We start from the raw sequence: 25321 nt of genomic DNA, 5'->3' as shown, positions 1-25321 counted from the left end.
TACTTTCTTCACAATCCTTGAGAGTTTCAATTTTCCAATCAGATGCTATAATCCAACTATTTGCAACTCAAGATGTAGGTGTAGGGGAAATTCCCTTAGCGATGAATTTAAATTGGACCCTACCACCTTGAATGGAAAAAAAGTCGCTTTAATAGCTCTATAGATTATACAACTTTTTTTCAACAGAATCATCTTGTGGAATCAACAATGCTCATTTGCCAAACATACCCCTTCTCTAATGCCCTAGAACTCAGCTTGTGAACTCTATCCAACTACATGCAACATCTTTCTTCAACCCTCTTTCTTTTACCAACTCCCTCAACTGTGCAATCTCATCCCAAATACTCAACCTAGCACATAAATTTGATAACAAAACATAGATTCCAACATTCCGAGGATCCAATTCAAGTGCCCTTTGAGCAGCCAATTTGCCCAAGTCAACATTCCCACAATCGATGCAAGCATTAAGCAAAGCACCCCAGATGGAAATATTGCAACTGTTATTCCTTTGATAGGGCATCTCATTCACAAGCTTTCATGCCTTGTGCAATTCACCAGCCCTACAAAGCAAATCAACCAGGCAACAGTAGCATCCGGGCCAGGGCCCAAGCCATAGTCTTGAGCCATGGATTCAACATACTTAAACCCATGTTCCAAATGGTCAGTATGTCCACAAGCTGAAGGGACTGTCACACACCCCATCTGGTCTGATCCCTTCCATCAACACCATTTCGTATAATCCATTTACTTCATTAAATTGCCCACTTCTACCATACCCACCATGCATTGAAGTCCACAAGAAAACATCTCTTTTCCTGTTTTGTCCTAGTCCAACACCTTTAATATTAAAAACTTGCAAAGCTTTTTCCACCAGGCCACACTTGGCATACATCTCAATCAATGAATTCTGCAGAAACACAATTAGTATCCATGTCAAAAATCGTTCGGATCAGATTTGCATGCATCTATTTTCCCAACTCAACTGCAGATAGCCCAGCACACACACGTAAGGCTGCCAATAATGTGAAATGATCACGCTTCATGTTTAGTACAGGCATCCTCTGAACCAATCCAAGTCCTTCAACCCACTACTTGACCTCAGAAAAACCCAACAGAAGTGCATTTGACAGTGTTCTTAACTGGAATTTCCTCAAACATGCGGGTTGCATCTCCAATAAACAATGCTTTGGCATACAAATCAACCAGAGTGCTCCCCACAAAGACACTGCACAGAAAACCTAACTTTGCTACATGGGCATGTATCTGCTTACCAACAATAACATTTTTAACAGTAGAAGAAGCCGTTAAAGAGCTACACAGAGCATATGTGTCTAATGGAACACCACTAACATGCATGAAGAGAAGGTATGAAGTGCAAGAGAAGGAGCCCCATTCTGGTAAAAAAATTGGAAAAAATCATATTGAAGGGTAATGGGTTGGGGGGGTTTATGCAGGGGAAGAAGCTGGTTAAGGTTTGAAGGGCGTTTCTATGAAGGCAACAGGTGTATAAGAAGATTGGCTTGAATAGAGAGGGATGTAAAGAGCAAGCCTGCTCTGAGGAGGTTGGAATGGAGCTTCTTAATGGCTCTGATATTTTTCGTTTGAAGAGATTGGTGCAAGAAGGCAGTAATAGAATCAAACTTCTGGGTATGATGCAAGTGATATTGGCTGAGCATGAATGGAGGAATTTGAGCAAGCCAGAATTTTGAACGTTTATATTCAGTGAAGTTGTATGTTTTTAGTTATCAGTAATGCTATTGTTCACGGTCCATGACTGGCCCATGATGGTGTGGGCCCATGACAACAAGTATTTTCCTTTTGGACAACAGGATGATGGAAGCAAACAACTCAATTTCTAAATTTAAGAACTGAAAATGAACCGTGATGATAGGTGTGATAACATGTTGTGCAAATTAATGTGCAGCGGAAACAAACGATCTTACAACACAGCAACCAACAGTGAAATATATAGAAAAACACAATCACGCAGATTATATGAAAGCAATAAAACAGTGACACGAAGAATTACGTGGTTTAGCAATGCCTGCATCCACAGGAGCAAACAGCAGTGATTTTTCACTATCTTTTGTCCAAAGACACAAAGTTACATCATGCAACATGTATATATATAACCTTCCTGGAGGTTTTCCCCCCGAAACCCAACCTATACAACTTCCCAATTCAAAATTTGAAAACCAACGCTGAGTAACGAAGCAAAATCATTGACGGTTTCAGTGAAATCGTTGACAGTTTGATCCTACAAACTAGCATTCTTGTTTTCTACCATGTTTTCTCTTTGTACATGCATTCCACTCAACATTTGAATCACATATTACAACAATCTCCACCTTGGCGAATATACACCCCTTAGGAGAAAAACCAAAAACTTAACCCGTTGCTCCACCTGGGACAATAGGTTGGGACCGCCTCCCGTCTAGCAACTAGAGACATTAAGCAAGTCCAAGCAATGCTTGAACTTTCCATGGTAACCAGCTTGTCAAGATATCTACTACATTCTCATAAGTGTGAACTTTTTCAAGCACAAGTTCACCTGAGGAAATCAACTCTCGGATCCTCTGAAACCTCACATCTATATGTTCGGTTCTTGCATGATACCCTTGATTCTTTGCCAAATAAATGGCACTCCGACTGTCACAACACAGCTGAACTCCACCTCACTATATACCAAGCTCCTTGACTAAACCTGTAAGCCACAATGCTTCCTTGGCAGCTTCGGCGACTGCCATATACTCTAACTTAGTTGTTGATAATGCAACTAGAGACTATACCATATACCTCCAACAAATAGGCCCTCCCAAAAGAGTAAACACATAGCCTGTTGTAGACCTCCGGTTAGCCAGATCCCCTACATAGTCTGCATCCACAAATCCCACAACTAACGGATCACTTTGCTGCTTGCCGAACATGATGCCATTGTGAGAAGTACCCCGTAAGTATCTGAAAATCCACTTGACGACATCTCAATGATGTCTACCCGGATTTTAAAGAAACTTACCTACCACACTGACAGCTTGAGCCAGGTCCAGTCTTGTACATACCATAGCATGCATTAAACACCCCACTGCACTAGCATAGGGGACCTTTGACATGTCACGGATATCATCATCTGTCCTTGGGCACTGAGCAGTAAACAATTTAAAATGATTCGCTAATGGTGTACTTACCGGTCTTGCATCAACCATGTTAAACCTCTCCAACACCTTCTCCACATAGTTGCCTTGAGATAACCACAATCTCCCTGCAGCTCTGTCCTTACGAATCTCCATCCTAAGAATCTTCTTGACCGCACCCAAATCTTTCATGTCAAACTCTTTATTCAATAGAGTTTTCAACTGATTTACCTCAGTCATATCCTTCGCAGCAATCAACATGTCATCAACATAAAGCAACATAAAAATGAGAGAACCATCATCAAGACTCTTAACATACATGCGACAATTATACCCACACCTCCTGTAGCCAATCCGGATCATGTAGGAGTTAAAACATTTGTACCACTACCTCGGAGACTGCTTCAGCCCGTAAAATGACTTCTTCAGTTTACAAACCAAGTGCTTCTATCCAGGTTGACTAAACCATTATGACTATACCATGTAAATCAGCTCCTCCAAATCACCATGGAGAAACGATGTCTTTACGTCCATTTGCTCCAAATGCATATCGTAATGCACCACTAATCCCATCACTACCCTGATGGAAGTGTGCCTGACCACAGGAGAGAAGATCTCATCATAATCAACTCCTTTCTTTTGCGAGTATCCCTTTGCCACTAACCGAGCCTTGAACTTCTCTTCTTCCTTTTCTGATACCTCTTATTTCTTCCTATACACCCACCTACAACCTATCGCCCTCTTCCCTTATGGAAGCTGCACCAAATCTCACATCTGGTTCTTATACAATAACTCCATCTACTCTACCATAGCACCCATCCATCTAATTTTCTCTTGACTGTACCGCCTCTAAAAAAGTAGTAGGATCCTTGCAACTGGTAATAAGAGCATAAGACACCAGATCATCAAATCCATACCTAGGCGGTGGTATGATAGTGTGTTTGGGTCTATGTATAGCGATATTGTGATCCTGTTGGTTTCCTGAGCCAAAACTCCTTGCATTCTGAACACGGTCATCACTGCCCTGAGTCTCTAACTCCACCCGCACCACATGCTCATCTTTGCTCCAGTTTTCTGGCACCTATTTCTCTTCTTCTTCCTCTTGAGTATGCTTCACCATGGCTTTTTCATCAAAAACCATGTCTCTACTGATCACCACCTTGTTTACCATTGGATCCCACAGCTTGAACCCTTTCACACCTTTCTGATACCCTAGAAAAATGCAACGTCTAGACTTTGCATCAAACTTTGATCACTCCTGACTAGAAATGTGCACATAGGCTGGACAACCAAACACTCCCTAACTAGAGTAGTCTACCGCATTACCTGTCCACACCTCTTCTACAACTTTCCCCTCTAGTGATGCCCTTGGCGATCGGTTAACCAATAAACATGCCATACTCACTGCCTCGGCCCAAAAATCCTGCATTCAACTTGAGATACTGACCTTTTTCAGCTAGAGTTCGATTCATCCTTTCCACCACACCATTATGTTGTGGTGTCCGGCGTATTGTAAAATGTCTCTTTATGCCATACTGCTCACAAAACTCCATGAACCTCGAATCAGCATACTTGGTTCCATTGTCTGACCTGAGGCATTTAATTCTCCTCCCGGTCTAGTTTTCCACCCCAACTTTCCATGATTTAAACCTGACAAATGTCTCTGACTTGTGTTGCATGAAGTACACCCAGACATTTCGTGAGTAATCATCGATAAAACTCACAAAGTACATATGTCCATCCCGTGATACGACTCTCACTGGCCCCTAAACATTTGAATGAATGTAGTCAAGAATACCCTCCGTCTTGTGAGTGGCTGTTTTGAACTGCATCCTGTTTTGTTTCCCAATAACACAATACTTACAGAAATTCAGCCTGCATGTTTTGACACCCTTCAAAAGATTCTTTTTATGAAGTTTCTTCATCCCATGCTCACCCATATGCCCTAACCGCATATGCCACAAAGCAGCATTATCTAACTCAGAATCTGCAGCTGCAGCTCCACCTACAACTGTAATACCCAGCAGTGCATTGATATTTCCCACTAACTCTTGCCCCTTCATCACCATTAGAACACTTTTACACACCTTCATTACCCCCCTTTTAGACTTGTAACTAAACTTGTTACAATCCAAAGTGCCCAATGAAATTAAATTCTTCCATAGATCTGGTATGTTTCTTACATCACATAATGTTCTCACAACACCATCAAACATTTTAACTCTTATGTTTCCTATTCCAATAATTTTGCATGAAGCATCATTTTCCATCAGAACATAACCAGAATTAACTAACATGTAGGTGCTGAACCAATCTTTATTTGGTGTCATGTGAAAAGAGCACGCCAAATCTAGGATCCAAGACTACGTAAGTCGATCTGACCCCGATGAAACAGAAAGCATATCACCATCACTGCTCTCTGAGTCTCCTTCCACTACATTCACGGATTTTGAAGAATCCTCTTGATTTTCTACATTCCTTTTCTTCCTTTCCGGACACTCCGGTTTTATGTGCCCCTTTTTCCCGCACTTAAAACACCGTATGTCCTTTTTCTTCTTGGACTGCGACCGAGACTTATCATAACTCGATCCACTTTGTAATTTGCTTCTCCCACGTTCCTGGTTACCCTTCACCACAAGCCCTTCACCATGTGAAATCTCATCACTAGCCTTCTTTTTTTGATGAAAAACCCAGTAGCGTGCTTGTTACCGCTTCCAAATTCAGGGTTTCTTTTCCCCATATCAGAGTAGTAACCAGATTTTCATACGTATGAGACGCTGGTAGGGAATTCAATAGCATCAAAGCCATGTCTTCTTCCTCGAACTTCACATCAACCCGCATCAAATCACTTATAATCTGATTAAATATATTGATGTGTTGGTTCAAATCCAAACCCTCCGCCATCTTAAGCCAATACAACTTCTGCTTAAGATACAATTTGTTCATTAAAGACTTAGACATATACCAGCTTTCAAGTTTCTGCCAAACAGCCGCAAGAGATTCCTCATCCATGACGTGATACAGCACGTCATCGGCCAGACAAAGTCTGATAGTCGCCACAGCCTTCGCTTCCAATTCCTTTCGACTTGTTACATTCGGTTGACCTCCGTATAATGCCTTCACCATACCTTGCTGCACTAAAAGATCCTTAACCCTTCTCTGCCATAGTCCGATGTTTCCTGTTTTATCGAACTTAAAAACATCGAACTTTGTAGAAGAAATTCCATAGGCCATCATAACCTATTGCTCTGATACCAATTTGTTATGCAAATTAATGCCAGCGGAAACAAACGATCTTACAATGCAGCAACCAACAATAAAATATACATAAAAACACAATCATGCAGATTATATGAAAGCAATAAAACAATGACATGAATAATTACATAGTTCGGCAATGCCTACATCCATTGGAGCAAATGGCAATGATTTTTCACTATCTTTTGTCTAAAGACACAGAGTTATATCATACAACATGTATATATATAACCCTCCCGGAGGTTTTCCCTCCGAAACCCAACCTATACAACTTCCCAATTCAAAATTTGAAAACCAGTGTTGAGTAATCAAGCAAAACTGTCGACTGTTTCAGTCATTCCGTCGACGGTTTAAAGTTGAGACCAAACAGTCGATGTAACGGGAAAAAAAAAAAAGTCTAACTATTTCTTCTGCACTTGGCAAAACCATCGACGATTTCAGTGAAACCATCGACGGTTTGATCTTGAAAACCAGCATTCTTGTTTTCTACCATGTTTTCTCTTTGTACATGCATTCCACTCAACATAGGAGCCACATATTACAACATAACCATACCTTTTAGGCCACGATAAATTTAAACTAGTTTGATAAATTAGCATGACTTGTTTTGTTTTTCAATAAATAAGTTTATGCTAGCCATGTTATTTTTTTATTTGAGTTGTGTTATCTGATATTGGAAATTCCTTTTGACTTATTAGGGGTAGGAGGGACTTAGATGAAAGCAAATTATGAGGGTCAAGCTAAAACTTAAATAGCATAAGGCTTTGGGGAGAGAAGAAAAAAAAAAATATGAGGCATGCTGAAACCAGATGTGACAACTGGCAGCACTACAAACCAGCAGCTGCCACCTGGCAGTTCTGAAAAACCAGCAGCAGACACCTAGTGCACACCTGTCAGCACTGCAGGATCCTTGTTGCCACCAGCTGCTATGGTCCTGCCATGTGTCCAGCTGCTGTCTTGACTTTTCCAGCCTGTAGAACAGCCTAACCATAGAAAAGAATATTCAAAACTCTGGCTGAAAACCCTAGCTCTAGAGAGAGAGGGGGGGAGAGAGAAAGGGAGAGATAACTTTGCAGAAAATCAAGGAAATTCAGAGAAAATCAAGAGAAAATACAGAAAATTCAGAGGGGAACTGAGACTAAGTTGAAGAAGCTGAAAATCAAGGTAGGTGTTCTTAATTTTCATTTATTCACCTAGGGATTTTGGGTATTTAAAGGAAACAAGGGTAGGAACTTGTATAAAGTTGAATCCTAATAAGGAAGATTTAAGTTTGTTATCTCTAATTACTTGATATGACTGCATAATGCATGTGTTTCTTTGGTTATCATAGTTGCATATCTTGTTTTTTGAAAAATTTTCATGTGATAGATATTCCTCTTGTAAGAACTATGGTTTCCCTTGCTATGGCAAAGCTTGTGTACGCATATGTTGAATTGTTATTTGGTAAAATAGATGGCACCATGTGTTGTTGTGGCTGTGATATTGTGGAATTTGAGCAAGTAGGGATTGTGTCTCCCTTGGGTGGAAGGCCCTAAACCTCCGAAGGGTATTTCTGCGTTAAGTGGTGGTTGGCCAAGCTGGAATTTGGCACTTGTTTGAGATAACACGTGCACTTAGCTGGGATAGCACTGCTATGTTGGAAAAAAAATGTGTAAATGCATGCTATTTGAATGTTGGCATTGGTCACTTTAGATGAACAGATTGCTTTGAATAAAGATTGTGTTTATGCACCTTATGATCATGCATACATGTAAGAAATCATGTGTTATCCTTATTTGAATAAGGGGGAGTTAAGGATGTCTATTGAGGTTGTGGTTGCTCACCCTATTCCTTAATAATTTCAGGTTCAAACTGAAGGAGAGCTCCACATGTTGAGTTCTCCAAGATACTACCATTTTGACATGTGTTAAAGGTTGGCAGGAAGGCAATAAGGATACTAAGCGTGTGTTCAGTTTTCAGCTGTTATATATGCAGACTAGGAAGTGAGAAAAACGTTGTATGAAAAGTACAGCCCAATGTAAAGAGCTTGTTACAAAATGAAACACGTTTTTAGTTGCTTATGGAACATGTTCACTCTTAATTGGCTTTTAACTTGGTTCCAAATGATGATTTGTACAACAAATTCTTGCCTAGGCCTAGTGACCCCATTGGATTTTAGATGGAGTTACGGCTGGTCACGTGCCAAAAAACTATGGACGTGACAAAAGGTTAAAAAAAGAAGAAGGAAGTATTAGCCTTCCTTGGATTGTATTCTGGAAGGCAAGGCGACAAAACACAGAACGAGCTGTACTCCGGGCATGTCACAAGATGACTCTAAACTTCACACGCTGTGACATCTCCCAGGATATAACCCCGAGGAGGCTAGCATTTTGGTTTTAAAAAAAAAAAAAAATCAAATATCACAGTTTTTGGGTGGATTTGATTAAATTCAGTTTAAAAAAATTTTGATGTATGCGATCATGGTTAAATTCAGTTGTAGGTTCTTAGCTCCCTGAAATATCAATTGAACAAATACATTAATTTGGTACTATATATATTATTTATTAATTTGTAGGAACTATTAGCACCGGGGGAGTTCATGGGGGCTTGATACACATGAACAAGCACCAACTTGACCTAAAAGCTTAAGCCTATTGAGTCTAAACCTTCCACTTCATTTTTCTGATGTGGGACAAACTCGTAAGTGAATTTCTCACCTAGAACAAGCTAGAAATTCAATGCATATGATCAAAGATAAACTTGCAGGGATGACCTGAACGCTGTGTTTGGGAGCATGATTTCAAGTTTTGGATTTGGATTTAGGTGGATTGGAACAAAAGCAGGGGTAAGGCTACGTACACTGTGACAACCCTCCTCCTACCCTTTCAAAGTGGGGAGTCTTATGGCCTAGGGACACCCTTTAGGAAAAAATTCAATATAATTTTGCATTACATTTTATCCAAATCCATGCAAAAATCCAAATCCAAGGTCTCTCTCAAACATCAGGGAAAGGGTAATTCAAATGACTGCTTTAGAAAACTGTCCATTTATTACTGCCTTACTGCAAGTCTGTAGTCATTTCGATCCAAATATCAATATGCTCTGGCACTCTAGGAACCAAACCAATTATATCTTCAAATTTACAATAAAACAATAAGCCTTAAGTCCCATTTGCCTATATAAATCTTTCTCTGCTTACACAATCATCGGCAATTTTTTGTAACAATTCAAGAGCTGTTAAATCCTTACAATCTCATTTCAAGTTGTTTTAGATCTCACTCCTCCTCATGTGATGCACTCAATGTCCTAATTCTTTTAACACACATCTAGTCCAAGCCTGAGTAAAGGAGGGTGGTTGTGTCAGTTAGCTAACAACCAAAGTAAAACTTGTTAGATCCCTATGATTATGAATCCTATACCTTCTCCATTTGGGTAGTAACATTTGATTAATGCAAATTATTCGGTTATTAGAAATATAAATTTGAGCATCTAGTCCTATAGCTCCCCTAGGACAAAGGTCTAGACAACAGCCATTATTTTTCAAATATAAAATTGCATCCTCTTATTGTTTAATCATTGAAACATAGTGACATGGATTGTAGATGTGTCCGTCCTATATCGTTTGTCTATGCACACTGCTCTCATGTGGTACACAGGTTTTCATGTTGATTGCAGCTTATAATTGTTATGATGCACAAAAAGCAATATCAAACCGTAATGCAAAAGGGGCAGTTTTTTTTAACCTTAATGCAAAATAATAATAATCAACTCAACATATAAGGATCACATTGCAAGCCAGCTTACTAGAAGGAAACAATAGATGAATAAGATTCCCCCTAGCCAAGGTCTTAAATTTCGATTTTGACTCAAATTTTGAAGCTCCAAATGTACGGAAATTTAGATTTCGATGTCAATTTCGATTTTGATTTGAAAAAAATAACGGAAATTAGTAGTAAAGCATGGAATTCTTTGTGAAACTTCAGAAATGGTTAACAAACATAATAATATAAGTTTTAGGACTAATATATTGCAAATTAAATACATTTATGTTTTGTATGAGACTGAGGTGGAAAAGTTGTAAAATAGTATGTGTATCAAACATATTTGTAAGATAATGTACATTAAACATATTCAGTTAATACAAATGAAATTCATAAATCATTTAAATATTAGTTATTATATAAATAATAATGTTTTAGATCTGAATGGTTAAATAAAATGTTACTGTAAGTTTATTTTTTCATATAATTTCAAAAGCACTTGTAATAATCTTTTGTTTCGATAAAATAAATTAAGGTAGAAATTTCGCTTCACTCCTAAATTTCTAATTTGAATTCTGACGAAATTTCATCGTATAGTTAAAATTTCGACAAGTTTCGCTAAAATTTTCAGATTTCAATAAATTTCAAATGATTCGTTGAGATTTCAACGGAAATTATGCGAGACAGAAATCGACTGCCATTTCGATTTCGAGGGTGACGGAAATCGGAAATTTTGACCGAAATTTCGAAAATTTCGTGGAAATTTAAGACCATGCCCCTAGCTAGTCCAAGTGGTCAGCTGGTTTGGGGTGCTGCAGCAAGCTAGCTTTGTTCTGGAGATGAAAGAAATCATCAAAATTATAAACCATCGCCTGATGATTGAGCACCAGCCTATTCATTGGTCGATGCTGCATCAGAGAGTAGCGGCAGCCTATCTTCCATATCATCCTTTTTCTTGGTCTTCTTGGCTGTACCAGTATTTGATCTTTTCGTTTCATCAATCATTGATGCTGTGCCTGCTAGCAGTCCCAGCCTTTCTTCCCCATCACCCTCTTCTTGGCAACCCAAGTATTTAATCTTTCTGTTTCATCTTTTGATGATGCTGCATCTTCCTGTAGTCCAAGGCAATCTTCCTCATCATTGCTCTTCTGGGCTGCCTTAGTATATGATATTTTTGTCTTGTAAATCTTGCACAAAACCCAGTCATCCAACTGCATGCTTCTCATGTTATCTTTATTCTGCAGCTGTCTTTCCATTCCAGGTGTGATTTTGCTGAGCCTATACACTTGCATTTCCCAATCAGTTTTGATGCCAGGGCGTTTTCCCTTGTAGAAGACTAAAGCTTTCCTAAATCCCACCAGTGCTTCCCCATCCCCTGCTGCACGATTCTGCTTTCTCCCACTGTTCCTCTTGGTGAAAAAATAGAACATCCCATGCCAAACATTCTTATACTTCCCTGCATGTATATTCACACACACACACAATATTATTATTAATTGAGAAGAAGAAGAGGGATAATATGAGAGTTGCATGTATCAGGTAGTCCGGGCTGTGCTGGTTGATATTGACATCAATGAATTTGTAGGGAGGCAGAGGCTGGTTGGTGACTTTCTTGTGGAGGTAATGCACGATGAGTTCATTATCAGTAGGGCAGAACCTATATCCAACAGGCACTGAGTCAGGAAATAATTGTTGTTGCTGCTGAGTCTGCCTTGTAATGCACGAAAGGGCTATGGTGTTTTGATCTCTGACTACAGATTTCTGGGTAACTGCAGTAGCCTGGTTGCATTTCATCTGGGGGTTTTGCAGATGATCATCCATATTTTGAAATTTTAAATGACCATGCATGAATGAAATGAATCTTTAATATGCTGAGTATTGAAGATGGTGAATCTTCAATGAGCTAGATGCAAGAAGCAAATGAATCTTTGATATGCTGAGGATGCAAGAAGGAAATCAATCTTTAATGTGCTAAGAGGCAAGAAGGAGATGAATTTTTAATAGGGAATGAATCTTTAATATGCTAAGATGCAAGAAGGAAATCAATCTTCAACTGAATATTGAAATGAATCTTTACTGATAAGGCAGTGGCAATTAGACGACTCCTCATCAGCTAAATTTGGAAGCTCCAAAAATATGATTAATGGTGTTAGTATGTTAGACAAAAGCATTCTTAACTCATAAGAAGATGAGTGAATAATTTTGTTGAATAGTTCATCATTTACAAATAAGTACTTGAACCAAACATATATCTACATAAGATGTAATTAATTTGCAAGAACCCACATTACAAAATTAATTGAAGCCATTGTCTTGATCAAGGTTGCTATTAATTTCAAATCCTTTTTCTTTCTTCTTTAGTTCTGTCGTGCTAAATATTTCTCCCATTTTATCCATTTTGTTCTTTTTCTCTTTTCAGTTCTTGTTCTTGGATCCAATTCCCATGTTGACCCTGGCTTGAAAAGCATGGAGAAGCCATATTTGGATTCTGCTGTTTTGAATTTAATGCATGCAGCTGCAGGAGTATTTCCCATGTTTTACACCAATCACTCAGAAATTGATTTATATCACAAAAGGCAGTACTATTTTATTTCTTAATTGGGATATATAGAAACACATGAATATCAGGCAGCCAAAGTGTTTTTATGCAGGCAAGGAAAATTTTAGATTCTGCCATCATTGTGAATTAAAGTGTGGATGAGACCATAAAGAAGGGGAAAAACGGAATCCTTACTGATTTCGCTCCATTAGTCTCCTCAGTTCCACACTGCCATGTCAGAAATGTAGGGGGCATGGTGGTTGATCTCCAACAATTGCATTCTGGGTGACTGCAGTAGCCTGGTTGCATTTCACTTGAGGGGTTTGCCAATGATGGTCCATAGTTTGAATTTTAATTGATGTTGCAAGAAGGAAATGAATCTTAGTATGTTAAGAAGTGAATCTTTAATATGCTTTGATGCAACAATATAATTGATGGTGTTATCATGTTGATCATAAGCATGCTAACTGGTAAGAAGTGTTGGAAAAATGAATCTAAGAATAAAAATAAAATATTTGAGAAAACTTATCGGTTGAGATGTGCATAGCACTGCCCTTAGGGAAGATTTGACCCCTCCAATATGGTGCAGAAGGCTCGTTGGCATTTACTCCCAAGATACAACAACCCTTTCAATTGGCATGCACTCACCAATTGGGAGATAGGAACAACACAGTTTGGTTAACCCAAACAGATATATTTCAACAACAGTCACAACTTGCAAGAAATCATGATCAGATGAACAACAAAAGGATATTCAAACAGAATAATAATTCAGTGAGGAAGAAGAAAATCATAACATTTTTTGTACTTATAAATTTCTACCTCAATATATATATATATATATATATTAAAAAATTATTATAAACGATAAAAAATGGTTAATAACAGTCACAAAATGATCAACAAAAATGGTCACAAGACATTTAATAACAACGGTCACAAAACAGTCACATAAACGGTCATAATCGTTTTTACAATTGTTAAAAAACTGAATAAATTCTTTAAGCGATTGTTAAAGGAAAGAAGCAGTAAAGGCTTTTGAAATACTGTTTTTACAAGATACCAACAATCCACCTCTTTTTTAAAAGACTAAAGAATATTTGGATTAATCAACTAGAATGTAATGTATTGTATCTGGTGCCTTTTGGGCTATGAACCAAACCTGTGAAGATAAGTTGTAACTCCCAAAAATATGGTGAAACATTAAGTCTCTATGAACCATAATTTTTATTGTAAATCAAATAAGCTCAACATCTACATTACAATTTTAAGCTACCTATTCAATGCAGATTGGTGCGAATAGACCATGCAGCTCGGCTAGATTTCATAAGTGCTCTAGTAATCTTGTCTAAGATTACATAGGAGCGCCCCCATTCCACACTCATATAGGTGAAACCATAAAGTTTGCACTGCAATTAAGCATACTACTCACAAGGGCTATGGAATTTATCAAGAGCAAGTGTTCAACATCACAATTGCTTCTTACACTATCCTCACCATAGGAGCCATTTATAAATTTCTTAATGATAGTTGATATAAGGACAACCGATGACTTGTTATTACCCATATGAACCTACTTCATTGGATCTCCAATCACATAGTTGGGTTACTATCACATTTGACCTTCAGCTACAGGCATAAGCCCCATTCCCATTGATGAGTCACACACTAGCTTTCTACCTAGTGCTTTAGTTAGAGGATCTGCTAAATTCATCTTTGAGCTTACACAATGTAGGGGAATTACCCTCTCACTTAGCAATTGCTTTATAACATCATGTCTTAGGAAGATATGCCTGTTTTTCTTTTTATAAATTTTATTCTTTGTATGAACTATTGCAACTTGGCAACCACAATGCATAGACACAAATGGAACTGGTTTCATTCATTAAGGGATATCTTCTAAGAAATTTCTTAGCCCGTTAACTTCAATTCTGCCATCTCTAAGGCAATAAACTCATAGTCCATGGTGGACCGAGCTATAACAATTTGCTTGGATAATTTTCATGACACAACACCCCCTCCTAGGGCAAAGGCATAACCACTAGTGGATTTTATCTCAAATGAACCAAAGATTCAGATAGCATTGTTATGACCCTCTAATACAACAGGAAATCTACTATACATTATACCATAATCTATGATATCTCTCAGATATCTTAGTAGTCTCAGTTACGATGCTGATTATATCTACGCAGTCTATAAAATGCATGTGCTATATCAAGACGAATATAATTCATTAGAAACAACAAGCTCTCAATTATCTTAGCATATTCAGATTGTGATACACTGGCTGGCACCTCTGTTCATCTTTAATTGTAAATTCACATCAATCAAGAGACATGGAAACAAATTTTCCTCTATAACAAGGTGCACCAATAGATTATGTGATAGTAACCTTTTTAAGTGCTCAAATATACATTGACCGCTTATAATATTACATTTTCAAAAATGTACACAAGTCCCAAACAAAGGGATTTAATATTCCAAGAAAGTTATATACACTAAACTTTCAAATCCCATTAAATTTTAATCCAAGAATTAATAAATATTGAATTCGAAATCCCCGTCAAAAAAATTTATTGACCCAATTGGCCCATAATTTTCTTGCTCACATTTTACCTTACTTCCTGTCTGTTAAGCAAATAAACAAATAATGACAATATATTCTCATCTTGAGTTTTGTGTTAGATTATCGAGAAATGAAAACTCATATCAACTAAACAAAATATTTTAGTCATAGGATCAAAGTGATAGTTTTTTTTATTTACACAGCCAACAAAAAGAACCAAATATTTAAGATCTCAATTCCTCTTCTTTTCCTATCATTTTTGAAGAACAATTCTTATATGAACACACAATGGGAAATCAAATGAAAATGATAAGTTGATAAGTTGATAACACAAACAACAGTTTGTAAGTTGAAATAACAACAATGTAGTCAACATATTCATTGAATTGATATAACTTGTAAATCGAAGTAACTACATCAAAGCTAACAAAGATTGATCAAATTATTGCTTAAGGCCAATAGCTAGTACACAAAACCTAAAATTATAATAATTAAATAATTTACATTTTACAAAATCTTCTTAAAAAAGGTTACCAATCGATTGCCAACATGTAAAACATGTGTCACTGGATGTCTCAATTTTAAAAGTATCGAGAGAAAACCGTGGTAGTGAGTATTGAGGAAACTAGAGGAAAATCAGGATGCATTAAATGTGGGTCAACTCTTCATTTGTAAAACACACCTCAAAGTTGTACTTTGTCAAGAAGTAGTGGATTGATCATCGGCGCCCGAGGACGTAGGTAATTCTATACCGAACCTCGTAAATTTCTTGTCTTGTTTTTTTTTACTGTTTTATTATTAGTTTCTGCATTGCTTTAATTTCTTATATATTCAATAGCAATAGTTGTAGTATTGGTGTTTGCACAAGTGGGGTGCCCGGCACAACAATTCAATCAATTCATTGGTAACCAAATTGGTTAACAACACCAAATATTCTTTTTCTTTTTTTTTTCCACATGATATCAGAGCAAGAGCTTTGAATTTCTCTGTTCTATCGATCCTAACATCCCACCTTCACCTCCATATCTTCTTTCTTACCAATCCTCATTATGGCCAAACCTCACCAATCTGAAGATGAATTTTTCAATCCCTATTTCCTACATCATGGGGAAAGCCCTGGACTTGTTTTAGTCTCACAACCGTTAACCCCCCATAATTATCATGCTTGGAGCAGAGCTATGTATGTAGCTCTCTCAGCCAAAAACAAATTCATCGATGGCACCATCACAAAGCCTACCGATACAGATGCCAAATACCCACAGTGGCAGAGATGCAACCATATGATCCTATCTTAGATCACCAACAGTCTCTCACCTGAGATTGATGGATACATCATGTGGTCGGACTCCGCATCAATTGTATGGAATGATCTCAAGAAAAGGTTTGCAAGGTCAAGCAATAACAGAATTTTCATGCTTGAACAGCAGCTGTCAACAACTAAACAAGAAAAAAATCCAGCAAGTGTCTACTTTTCCAAGTTGAAACTCATCTGGGAAGAGATAATGAGGTACGAAGAACCTTTCAAATGCTCGACAATGGATTGTGGCGCTGTTTCAGTGCTGAATAAAAGGCTTGAGAGAAGACACATTATGCAATTCCTTATGGGATTGGATGACACTCATGCAGACCTAAGGAACCAAATTCTGTTGAAGGATCCGCTGCCCTCACTAGATGATGTGTTCAACCTTGTTTTACAAGGAGAAGCAAATCATGAGCTTACTAACCCGGTCCAAAGTATTTCGAAATCTGCAGCAATGACTGTCAACAGTGGCAAACCTCAGAACCAGAAGAGAAATGTCAAGTAGACAAAAGGAAATTACAAGGGATAGGGTCCTGAAGAGAGAGCATCATGCACAAAATGTGGGAGAACAAATCATACCGTGGAAACTTGTTGGGAAATCTATGGATACCCTCCAAACCACGAATTGTATAAGCCAAGAACTGGAGGCGGGAACCAGCAGAAGGTGGCCAACAATGCATCCTCAGATGAAGGCTCAGGAGTGACAAATCTGAACATCTCGCCAGATCAGATACAGCAGCTCATAGCCCTTTTGCAATGCCAAAATTCCACTCCATCTAGCAGCAACTCAGAAAATCAAGGTATAAATTCACCAAAACATAACGGTGAGCTTCTTGCTGCTTCATCTATTTCCTTGCGACATTCTTTAAGCTGCACAAACAACATCACCAATAGAAGTGCATGGATCCTCAACTGTGGGGCAACTGATCACATCACAGGATCTCTTGATCTACTCCCACAAAAAGGCCTTTGAAAAATGTCTCGGTTAACCTACCCAATGGCACCACGGTACCAGTTTCACATATAGGGACTATCATCATTTCATCTGCTCTCATTCTAAAAAATGTCCTATACATACCTAACTTCCATTATATCTCATTTCTACAAATCAGATTAGCCGAGACCTAAACTATTGTTTCATTTTCTTGGCTAAACAAAGTTTTATTCAGGAGCTGGACACTTGGAAGACGATTGGAATTGCTAGAGAAAAACAAGGGCTTTATCTTTTGGAGAAGGATCAGCTCAGGAACAAGCTGCCATCTCACCAACCCGTGGCCAACTCTTTATCTATTTTGACACCAGAATTGTGGCATTTACGTTTGGGACACCCCTCCAATCAACGCCTCAATTTACTGCATAGTATAGAACCTAAAATCCCTCCTTTTGTTGACAAACATCAATGCGAAAGTTGTCACATGGAAAAACAAACCTGTTTGTCTTTTCCCAAGAGTCAAAAATTTGTTGATGCACCTTTTGATTTAATACACGTGGATATTTGGGGCCCTTTCTCCATTAGTTCACTCAATGGTGCTCATTATTTTCTAACAATAGCTGACAACCACAGTAGAATGACATGGATTTACCTCATGCGTTCTAAAGGCTAAACAAGACAAATCATACAAAATTTCTTCAATCTTGCAGAAAATCAATTTCAATGTAAGATTAAAGGAATAAGATCCAATCAAGGAAACAAATGACCAAATTGTTTGCCTCAAAGGGGGTAGTTCACCAACAAAGTTGCATCTATACCCCCCAACAAAACTCCATTGTTGAAAGAAAACACCTACACTTGTTGAATGTAGCAAGAGCTCTTAGATTTCAAGCCAATTTATCCTTAAAATTCTGGAGAGAATGTGTTGTCACAGCAGGGTATTTAATAAATTGAATCCCTTCTCCAAACCTCCAAAACCAATCCCCATATCAAATCATTTTTTCTAAAATTCCTTCATATTCTCACCTAAAGACTCTAGGATGTCTATGCTATGCATCAAACCTCAATCCACACCGATCCAAGTTTGATCCAAGAGCACATATATGCTTGTTCATAGGATACCCGAATGGCATTAAGGGTTACAAACTCTTTGACTTAAAGACTCAAGAAACCTTCATTAGTCTTGATGTAGTCTTCTATGAAAACACCTTTCCCTTCCTAAACACAAATCAGCTACCCTCACTCTTACAAACACCTCCTTTCTCAAGACTTGATGACCTGCCCGTAATACCCAACCCCATCTCAGAATATTCTGAGTCTACACCAGCAGCACCTGCTCAAAACAGCCATGACGCCACCATTGAAGTTCACCCACCCGCAAAGCACTCTCATCCTAGTGACTCCTCCCAGCCCGAGCTACACTTACCCACACCGGCACATTCTAATCCTGAGTTGAGAAGATCCACAAGACAAAGACAGCAACCTGGCTATCTCCAGGATTTCCATTGCCGACTTGTTACTTCTCTAGCAGTGCCACATGTTTCTCCTGCTGTACAGAAAATGGATGAAGATAAATCTCATTCCCTTTCCTCTGTCCTCAATTATGATAACATGTCTCCAGCTCACCGTAGTTTCAACTTAGCCATCACCATGGAACCTGAGCCCACCTCTTTTGCCACAGCCAGCCAGCATCCTCATTGGCAAATGGCTATGCAGAATGAGCTAATAGCCCTTGAAGACAACAGCACTTGGGAGTTGACTGCACTACCCAAAGGCAAAAAAATCATGGGATGCAAATGGGTGTTCAAAACAAAATATAAAGCAAATGGTACCATTGAAAGACACAAGGCACGCCTTGTAGCAAAGTGTCACGAGCTAAGCTTGTTCAGGGCATTATGCTTGCCTGTGACCGCTTATCTCGTGTGCTTAGGATGGTTCCATCATGTAAATACTAGTGTAGGGTTATTTTCTGCTAGTAGAGTCTTTGTAAGCCAAATATGGCAGTATGACTCCTCGGTCACTTTGATGTTTCCTAGTGCCAGGATGATAATTACATAAAAACCTCTTTAGGGGAGGGTGTGTTCATTAGTCATTGTAAAACTCACTAGCAATTGTCAACGTGCTTAGCCTACTTGCCTCCCTCGCTAAGTACAACATGTCAACGGAGGATTTGTTAATGAATTACGTTTGCTTCAATGTTTACTGCTTGGTTGCCACGGCTTTCATGAATTGATTACTATTTCCGCTGCTATCTGATTGAATGTTAATGAAAGTGCTTCGTGGATGAATGTTGGTAAACGATAGGCTGGCTAGTTAAGCAAGAGTGCTTTAGCTAGCGCCGCACGGCCCCTTCACAACCGTGTGAAAATAGTCGGACCGTGACACAAAGGGATATACACAGAAGGAAGGGGAGGATTACTTTGAGACTTTTTCCCAAGTTGCAAAAATGTCCACCATTCGCTGCCTATTGGCCACTGCCGTCTCTAAAGGTTGGTCCCTCTACCATCTCGACATCAATAATGCTTTCCTCTATGGTGATTTGGAAGAGGAAATCTACATGTCATTACCACCGGGATATGGTAGAGAGAGGGAGAATTGTGTATGCAAGCTGAAAAAGTCCCTTTATGGTTTGAAACAAGCTCCAAGGCAATGGAATCACAAGTTAAATTCAATTATCACCAAAATTGGGTTCACACGATCCAAGGCCGACTACTCACTATTTTTCAAAAGAACAAACACTTCTTTCACTGTCATGATTGTTTATGTTGATGACATGGTGATAGGAGGAGATAATGAAACCGAAATTCAACACTTGAAAGAGTATCTTGAAAAACACTTCAAATTGAAAGACCTTGGGAAGTTGAAATTTTTCCTAGGCTGTTCAAAAGGGATTTCCATATGCCAAAGAAAATACGCATTAGAAATCTTACAAAAATGTGGGTTAATTGGAGCAAAATCCGTTCAATTTCCAATGGAACAAAATTTGAAGCTTAATGAGGAAGAAGGACCTGAACTTTCTGATCCAAAAGAGTACAGAAGATTAATTGGCCGATTGTTATATTTAACGTTCACAAGCCCAGATATTTCTTACTCCGTGCAAGTCTTGAGTCAATTTCAAAACCAATCAAAAGTGGCTCACTGGAAAGCAGCTCTTAGAGTTGTGAGATACATAAAAGGATCTCCATCACAAGGTTTATTTTATCCAGCTAACAAACCACTGCAGTTGGCAGCTTTCTGTGATGCTGACTGGGGAGCATGCTCAGAGACAAAGAGATCAATCACTGGTTTTTGCATTTTTCTGGGAGATGCTTTGGTCTCGTGGAAATCAAAGAAACAAATAACAGTATCTCGATCATTAGTGGAAGCCAAATATCGCTCAATGGCCTCTACCACATGTGAATTAGTTTGGTTTCGGAGCCTGTTACAAGACCTTGATGGAACTCTCAACCAACCTGTACAATTATTTTGCGATAATCAAGCTGCCATTTATATTGCACCCAATCCCGTTTATCATAAAAGAAGAAAGCATATTGAGATTGACTGCCACATTGTTCGGGAAAGGATTCAAGAAGGTTTATTAAAACCATTTCACATTTCTACAAATTTACAAGTTGCTGATATTTTAACCAAGGCAATCGGTTGTAGACAGTTTCATCATTTACTGAACAAGATGGGAATCCACTCTATAGCTTCTCCATCTTGAGGGGGAGTATTGAGGAAACTAGAGGAAAATCAGGATGCATTAAATGTGGGTCAGAGCTTGCTGATTTTCCGGAGCTGATTTTCAGCAAAGCTGGAGGAGCAGCTTGCTGGTTTTTTCTGGAGCTGATTTTCAACAAAGCTGGTTTCTGGAGCTAATTGCTGATTTTATGTCTTAGCTTTTGTATATATTAGGAGAAGACATCTTGTAATTTAAATTCAATCAATAAGAATTCATTGGTAACCAAATTGATTGCCAACACCAAATATTCTTTTTTTTTTCCACAGTGAATAGTGCAGTGTACATGAAAACAAGAAAAATAAATAAATAGATAAATAAATACCAACAAGAATATCAATGAATAATTATGGTCAATCGTTCATCCTTTACAAATTATTTACAGGAACCAAACACATATTAATTTTCAAGAACAAACATTACAACATTGAATGCAGTGCATGTCTTGATGAAGGTTGCTAATTTCTTGTGTTGTACTTAATTTGATAAATTAAAAGGTTAGTTTAGATTTTGGATATGATAGCAAAACATGATTTCTTTGAGTATTCAAACCAAAAAAGGATTTATTGGATTGTTACCATTTTGGATATGACTCCTATTAGCTTCCAGAGATTTTGCTTTCACTGTTCTAGGTTTCATGCATCTCAGCAAATTTTGAGTACAATTTTTTTCATGGTCCATTTACAGGCTTGAGATAGAACTTAAAAAATGTTGGTTGTTCATCTAAAAGGTACTCTAGTTTAAAATTTCACAAACTAGGATCATGTGAATTCTTCAAAATGTGATCTAAAAATCTTCAGTCTCAACAATCAGCAGCCTCATTTGTCAGCAAGATCTGTTCCTAGCAAGGATTTCCAAGGAGGAAAAAATGGCTAATAGATTTTTATTTTGTTTGAATGGATGACTTCTTTGTAGCTACCAACTTCTCTGTTTCGATCAAAACATTTTGACAAGGAGAAAGACATAAGAAATTGTTCCTGCACATAAGATTTAGAATTCATCAATCACACGATGACAAATTTGCACTTGGACCAGCACAAGAAAGACTTGTAAGAAATTGTTTAAACGATGCGGGTCCTCATTGAATCGTCAAGCATCCAATCTACTGCAGTTGTATTTCCTGCACTGAAGTTGCTATATCGACTGTATACACCAGTAATAAGATTTTATGACGGGTTATTTTGTTAGATTTTATGTACTTCAGGTTTCAACTTGAGTTTTAAAATTTAAGAGAAATAGATAGGCACCCTCACATGGTCATGGTAAAGATATTTCAATATGTATTTAAGCAAGTACTCGTGGTGAAACTAGATGTCTCAAAGGTATCCCGTTAATTTACACTATATCCATTTGTTATTTTTTTTTAAATGAAAAAAAGTCCTTAAATGTTATCCTTTCTAACATTACATTAATCCTCACAGCTCACAAGATGATACAATTTGGGAAGCAATATAAAATATTTCTAGCCAGGAACAAAAGGTGATTAAGAGTCAACTGAAGTTATGTTTGAGATTTTGATTCAAAATAGAGAAATCAGGGTTTTTGAAATTTCTTGTGATCATTTTATTCCTAAGTGAAAATTTTTTGAGGTATTTTTCCTTTTTTCCAAGTACAAGGAATGTCAAAGAGTTGATGTACAACAAGCTAGAAAACATGGCAAAGGGAAGCCAGAGCATTCATCTTACAACCCTTTTTGCAGGATCATGAAAAGATCCTTCGATGAATTTGATCAGTGCCCTTATATCTTGGGTTGGGAAATCCTTGCTAGCTGCCGGTCCAAGCTCTGTTTCCATGGTTGGCACCGTACTAGCTAGTACTGCTCTTGCTTGCTTCCTGACAAATACAATGAGATTGCTTCAATATGCACTGCGGAGCAGAAGCAGATGCAGCACTGGGCTTCAGAATAAGCCTAGTAAGGAATCCATGTGGAATAATCTTCTTTTAAAAAAATCCCTTTCAAATGGTGCATCGTAAAGATATCCTCTGGCCTCATGTTGCTTTTGAACCATATGCCAAAGCATTTCCTTTATTAATCTTGAAAGTCAAGCCAATCCTATGTACCTACTTTCTTCACAATCCGTAAGACTTTAAATTTTCCAATCAGATGCCATAATCCAGTTATTTGCAACTCAAGATATAGGTATAGGGGAAGTTCCCTTGACAATGAATTTAAATTGGACTGTAACACCTTGAATGGAAAAAGGAATCACTTTAGTAGCTCTATAGATTATACAACCTTCTTCAATAGAATCATCCTCTGAAATCAACAATACCCGTTTGCCGAACATACCCATTCTCCAAAGCCCTACAATTCAGCATGTGAACTCTATCCAACTACACGCAACATCTTTCTTCAACCCTCTTTCTTTCACCAACTCCCTCAACTGCCCAATCTCATCCCACATACGCAACCTAGCATACAAATTTGATAACAAAATATAGATTCCAACATTCTGAGGATCCAGCTCAAGTGCCCTTTGAGCAGCCAATTTGCCCAAGTCAACATTCCCACTTTCAATGCAACCATTAAGCAAAGCACCCCACATGGAAACATTGCAACTGCTATTCCTTTGATAAGGCATCTCATTCACAAGCTTCCATGCCTTGTCCAATTCACCAGCCCTACAAAGCAAATCAACCAGGCAACTGTAGTGCTCCGGGCCAGGGTCCAAGCCATAGTCCCGAGCCATGGATTCAAAATACTTAAACCCATGTCCCAAATGGCCAGAATGACCACAAGCTGAAAGGACTGTCACATATGCCACCCCATCTGGTCTGATCCCTTCCATCAACATCATTTTGTATAATCCAATCACTTCATTAAATTGCCCACTTCTACCATACACACCAAGCATTGAAGTCCACAAGACAACATCTCTTTGCCTGTTTCGTCGTAGTCCAACACCTTTCGAATTAAAGGCTTGCAAAGCCTTTTCCACTAGGCCACACTTGCCATACATCTCAATCAATGAAGTCTGCAGAAACACATCAGTATCCATGTCAAAAATTGTGCGGATCAGATTGGCATGCACCTGTTTTCCCAACTCAACTGCGGATAACCCGGCACACACACGTAAGGCTGCTGATAATGTGAAATGATCGGGCTTCAAGCTTAGCACAGGCATCCTCTGGACCAGTTCAAGTCCTTCGACCCACAACTTGGCCTCAACAAAACCCGACAGAAGTGCATTTGCACAAACAGTGTTCTTAACAGGAATTTCATCGAACATGTGGGATGCATCTCCAATAAGCAACGCCTTGGCATACAAATCAACTAGAGCACTCCCCACAAAAACACTGGACGTCCAACCTAATTTTGCAACATGGGCATGTAACTGCTTACCAACTGTAACATTTTTTACAGTAGACGAAGCCGTTAAAGAGCTACATAGAGCATACGTGTCCAATGGAACACCAGTAATATGCATGAAAGAGAAGGTATGAAGTGCAAGAAAAGGAGATCCATGTTGGCAAAAATGGGAAATAATCACATTGAAGGGTAATGGGTTGGTGGGGTTTATGCAGGTGAAGAAGCTGGTTAAGGTTTGAAGGGTGTTTCTATGAAGGCAAGAGGTGTATGAGAAGATGAGTTTGGCATGAATAGAGAGCGATACAAAGAGCAAGCCTGTTCTGAGGAGGTGGGAGTGGAGCTTCTTAATGACTCTGAGATTCTTCGTTTGAAGAGATTGGTGCAAGAAGGCGGTGATGAAATCAAACTTCTGACTATGATGCAAGTGGCATTGGCTGGACATGAACGGAGAAATGTGAGCAAGCCGCGTTTTGGACGTTTAGTCTCACTGAACTTGTAGGTTTTCAATCACCGGTAATGTTATTGTACACAGGCCAACGACACCAAGTATTTTCCTTTTGGTCATACGAGGATGGAAGCAAACAATTCGGTTTTTAAATTTATAAACTGAAAACGAATCATGACAGTTGGTTTAAAAAGAAGGGAAGTAATTGGAGTTTTTTCCCGTTTTATAATTAAAAATAAATAAAATATAAAATAATACTCTGAACAGGGAATTTTTTTTCAAAATAATGCTCACGTAATCTCGCAGCTTCATGCTGCGAAATTTAAACTGGTGGCTACTCTGCCATCGACGCGTGGCAAAGAAAGAAACAGGTGTAACGT

The 25321-nt window shown here is 38.4% G+C and overlaps 1 protein-coding gene, 1 long non-coding RNA gene and 1 pseudogene across 2 annotated transcripts; 1 reads left to right on the top strand and 2 right to left on the bottom strand.

Moving 5' to 3' along the window:
- Window positions 1–250: 250 nt before the first annotated feature.
- LOC131155136 (putative pentatricopeptide repeat-containing protein At1g68930) lies at window positions 251–5224 on the bottom strand (annotated as a pseudogene).
- A 2154-nt stretch (window positions 5225–7378) lies between these two features.
- Window positions 7379–12480, top strand: LOC131156417 (uncharacterized). Its single transcript, XR_009136990.1, has 2 exons — window positions 7379–7557; window positions 11673–12480. It is a non-coding gene; the product is annotated as an uncharacterized LOC131156417 (long non-coding RNA).
- A 10245-nt stretch (window positions 12481–22725) lies between these two features.
- LOC131156416 (pentatricopeptide repeat-containing protein At3g12770-like) lies at window positions 22726–25085 on the bottom strand. The gene has a single exon (XM_058110088.1). The coding sequence runs from the start codon at window positions 24936–24938 to the stop codon at window positions 23499–23501; it is 1440 nt and encodes a 479-aa protein (XP_057966071.1). The 5' UTR covers window positions 24939–25085; the 3' UTR covers window positions 22726–23498.
- Between the last annotated feature and the right edge of the window lie 236 nt (window positions 25086–25321).

This window comes from Malania oleifera, chromosome 5, assembly GCF_029873635.1.
Source record: "Malania oleifera isolate guangnan ecotype guangnan chromosome 5, ASM2987363v1, whole genome shotgun sequence".
Lineage (NCBI taxonomy): Eukaryota > Viridiplantae > Streptophyta > Magnoliopsida > Santalales > Ximeniaceae > Malania > Malania oleifera.
Note: the sequence above shows the minus strand (reverse complement) of the source record. Positions and strands in the feature narration are given on the sequence as shown.

What these genes read in the sequence shown, in the direction of transcription:
- LOC131156416 (XM_058110088.1), bottom strand. Translation starts at nt 24,938, where the DNA reads ATGTCCAGCCAATGCCACTTGCATCATAGTCAGAAGTTTGATTTCATC.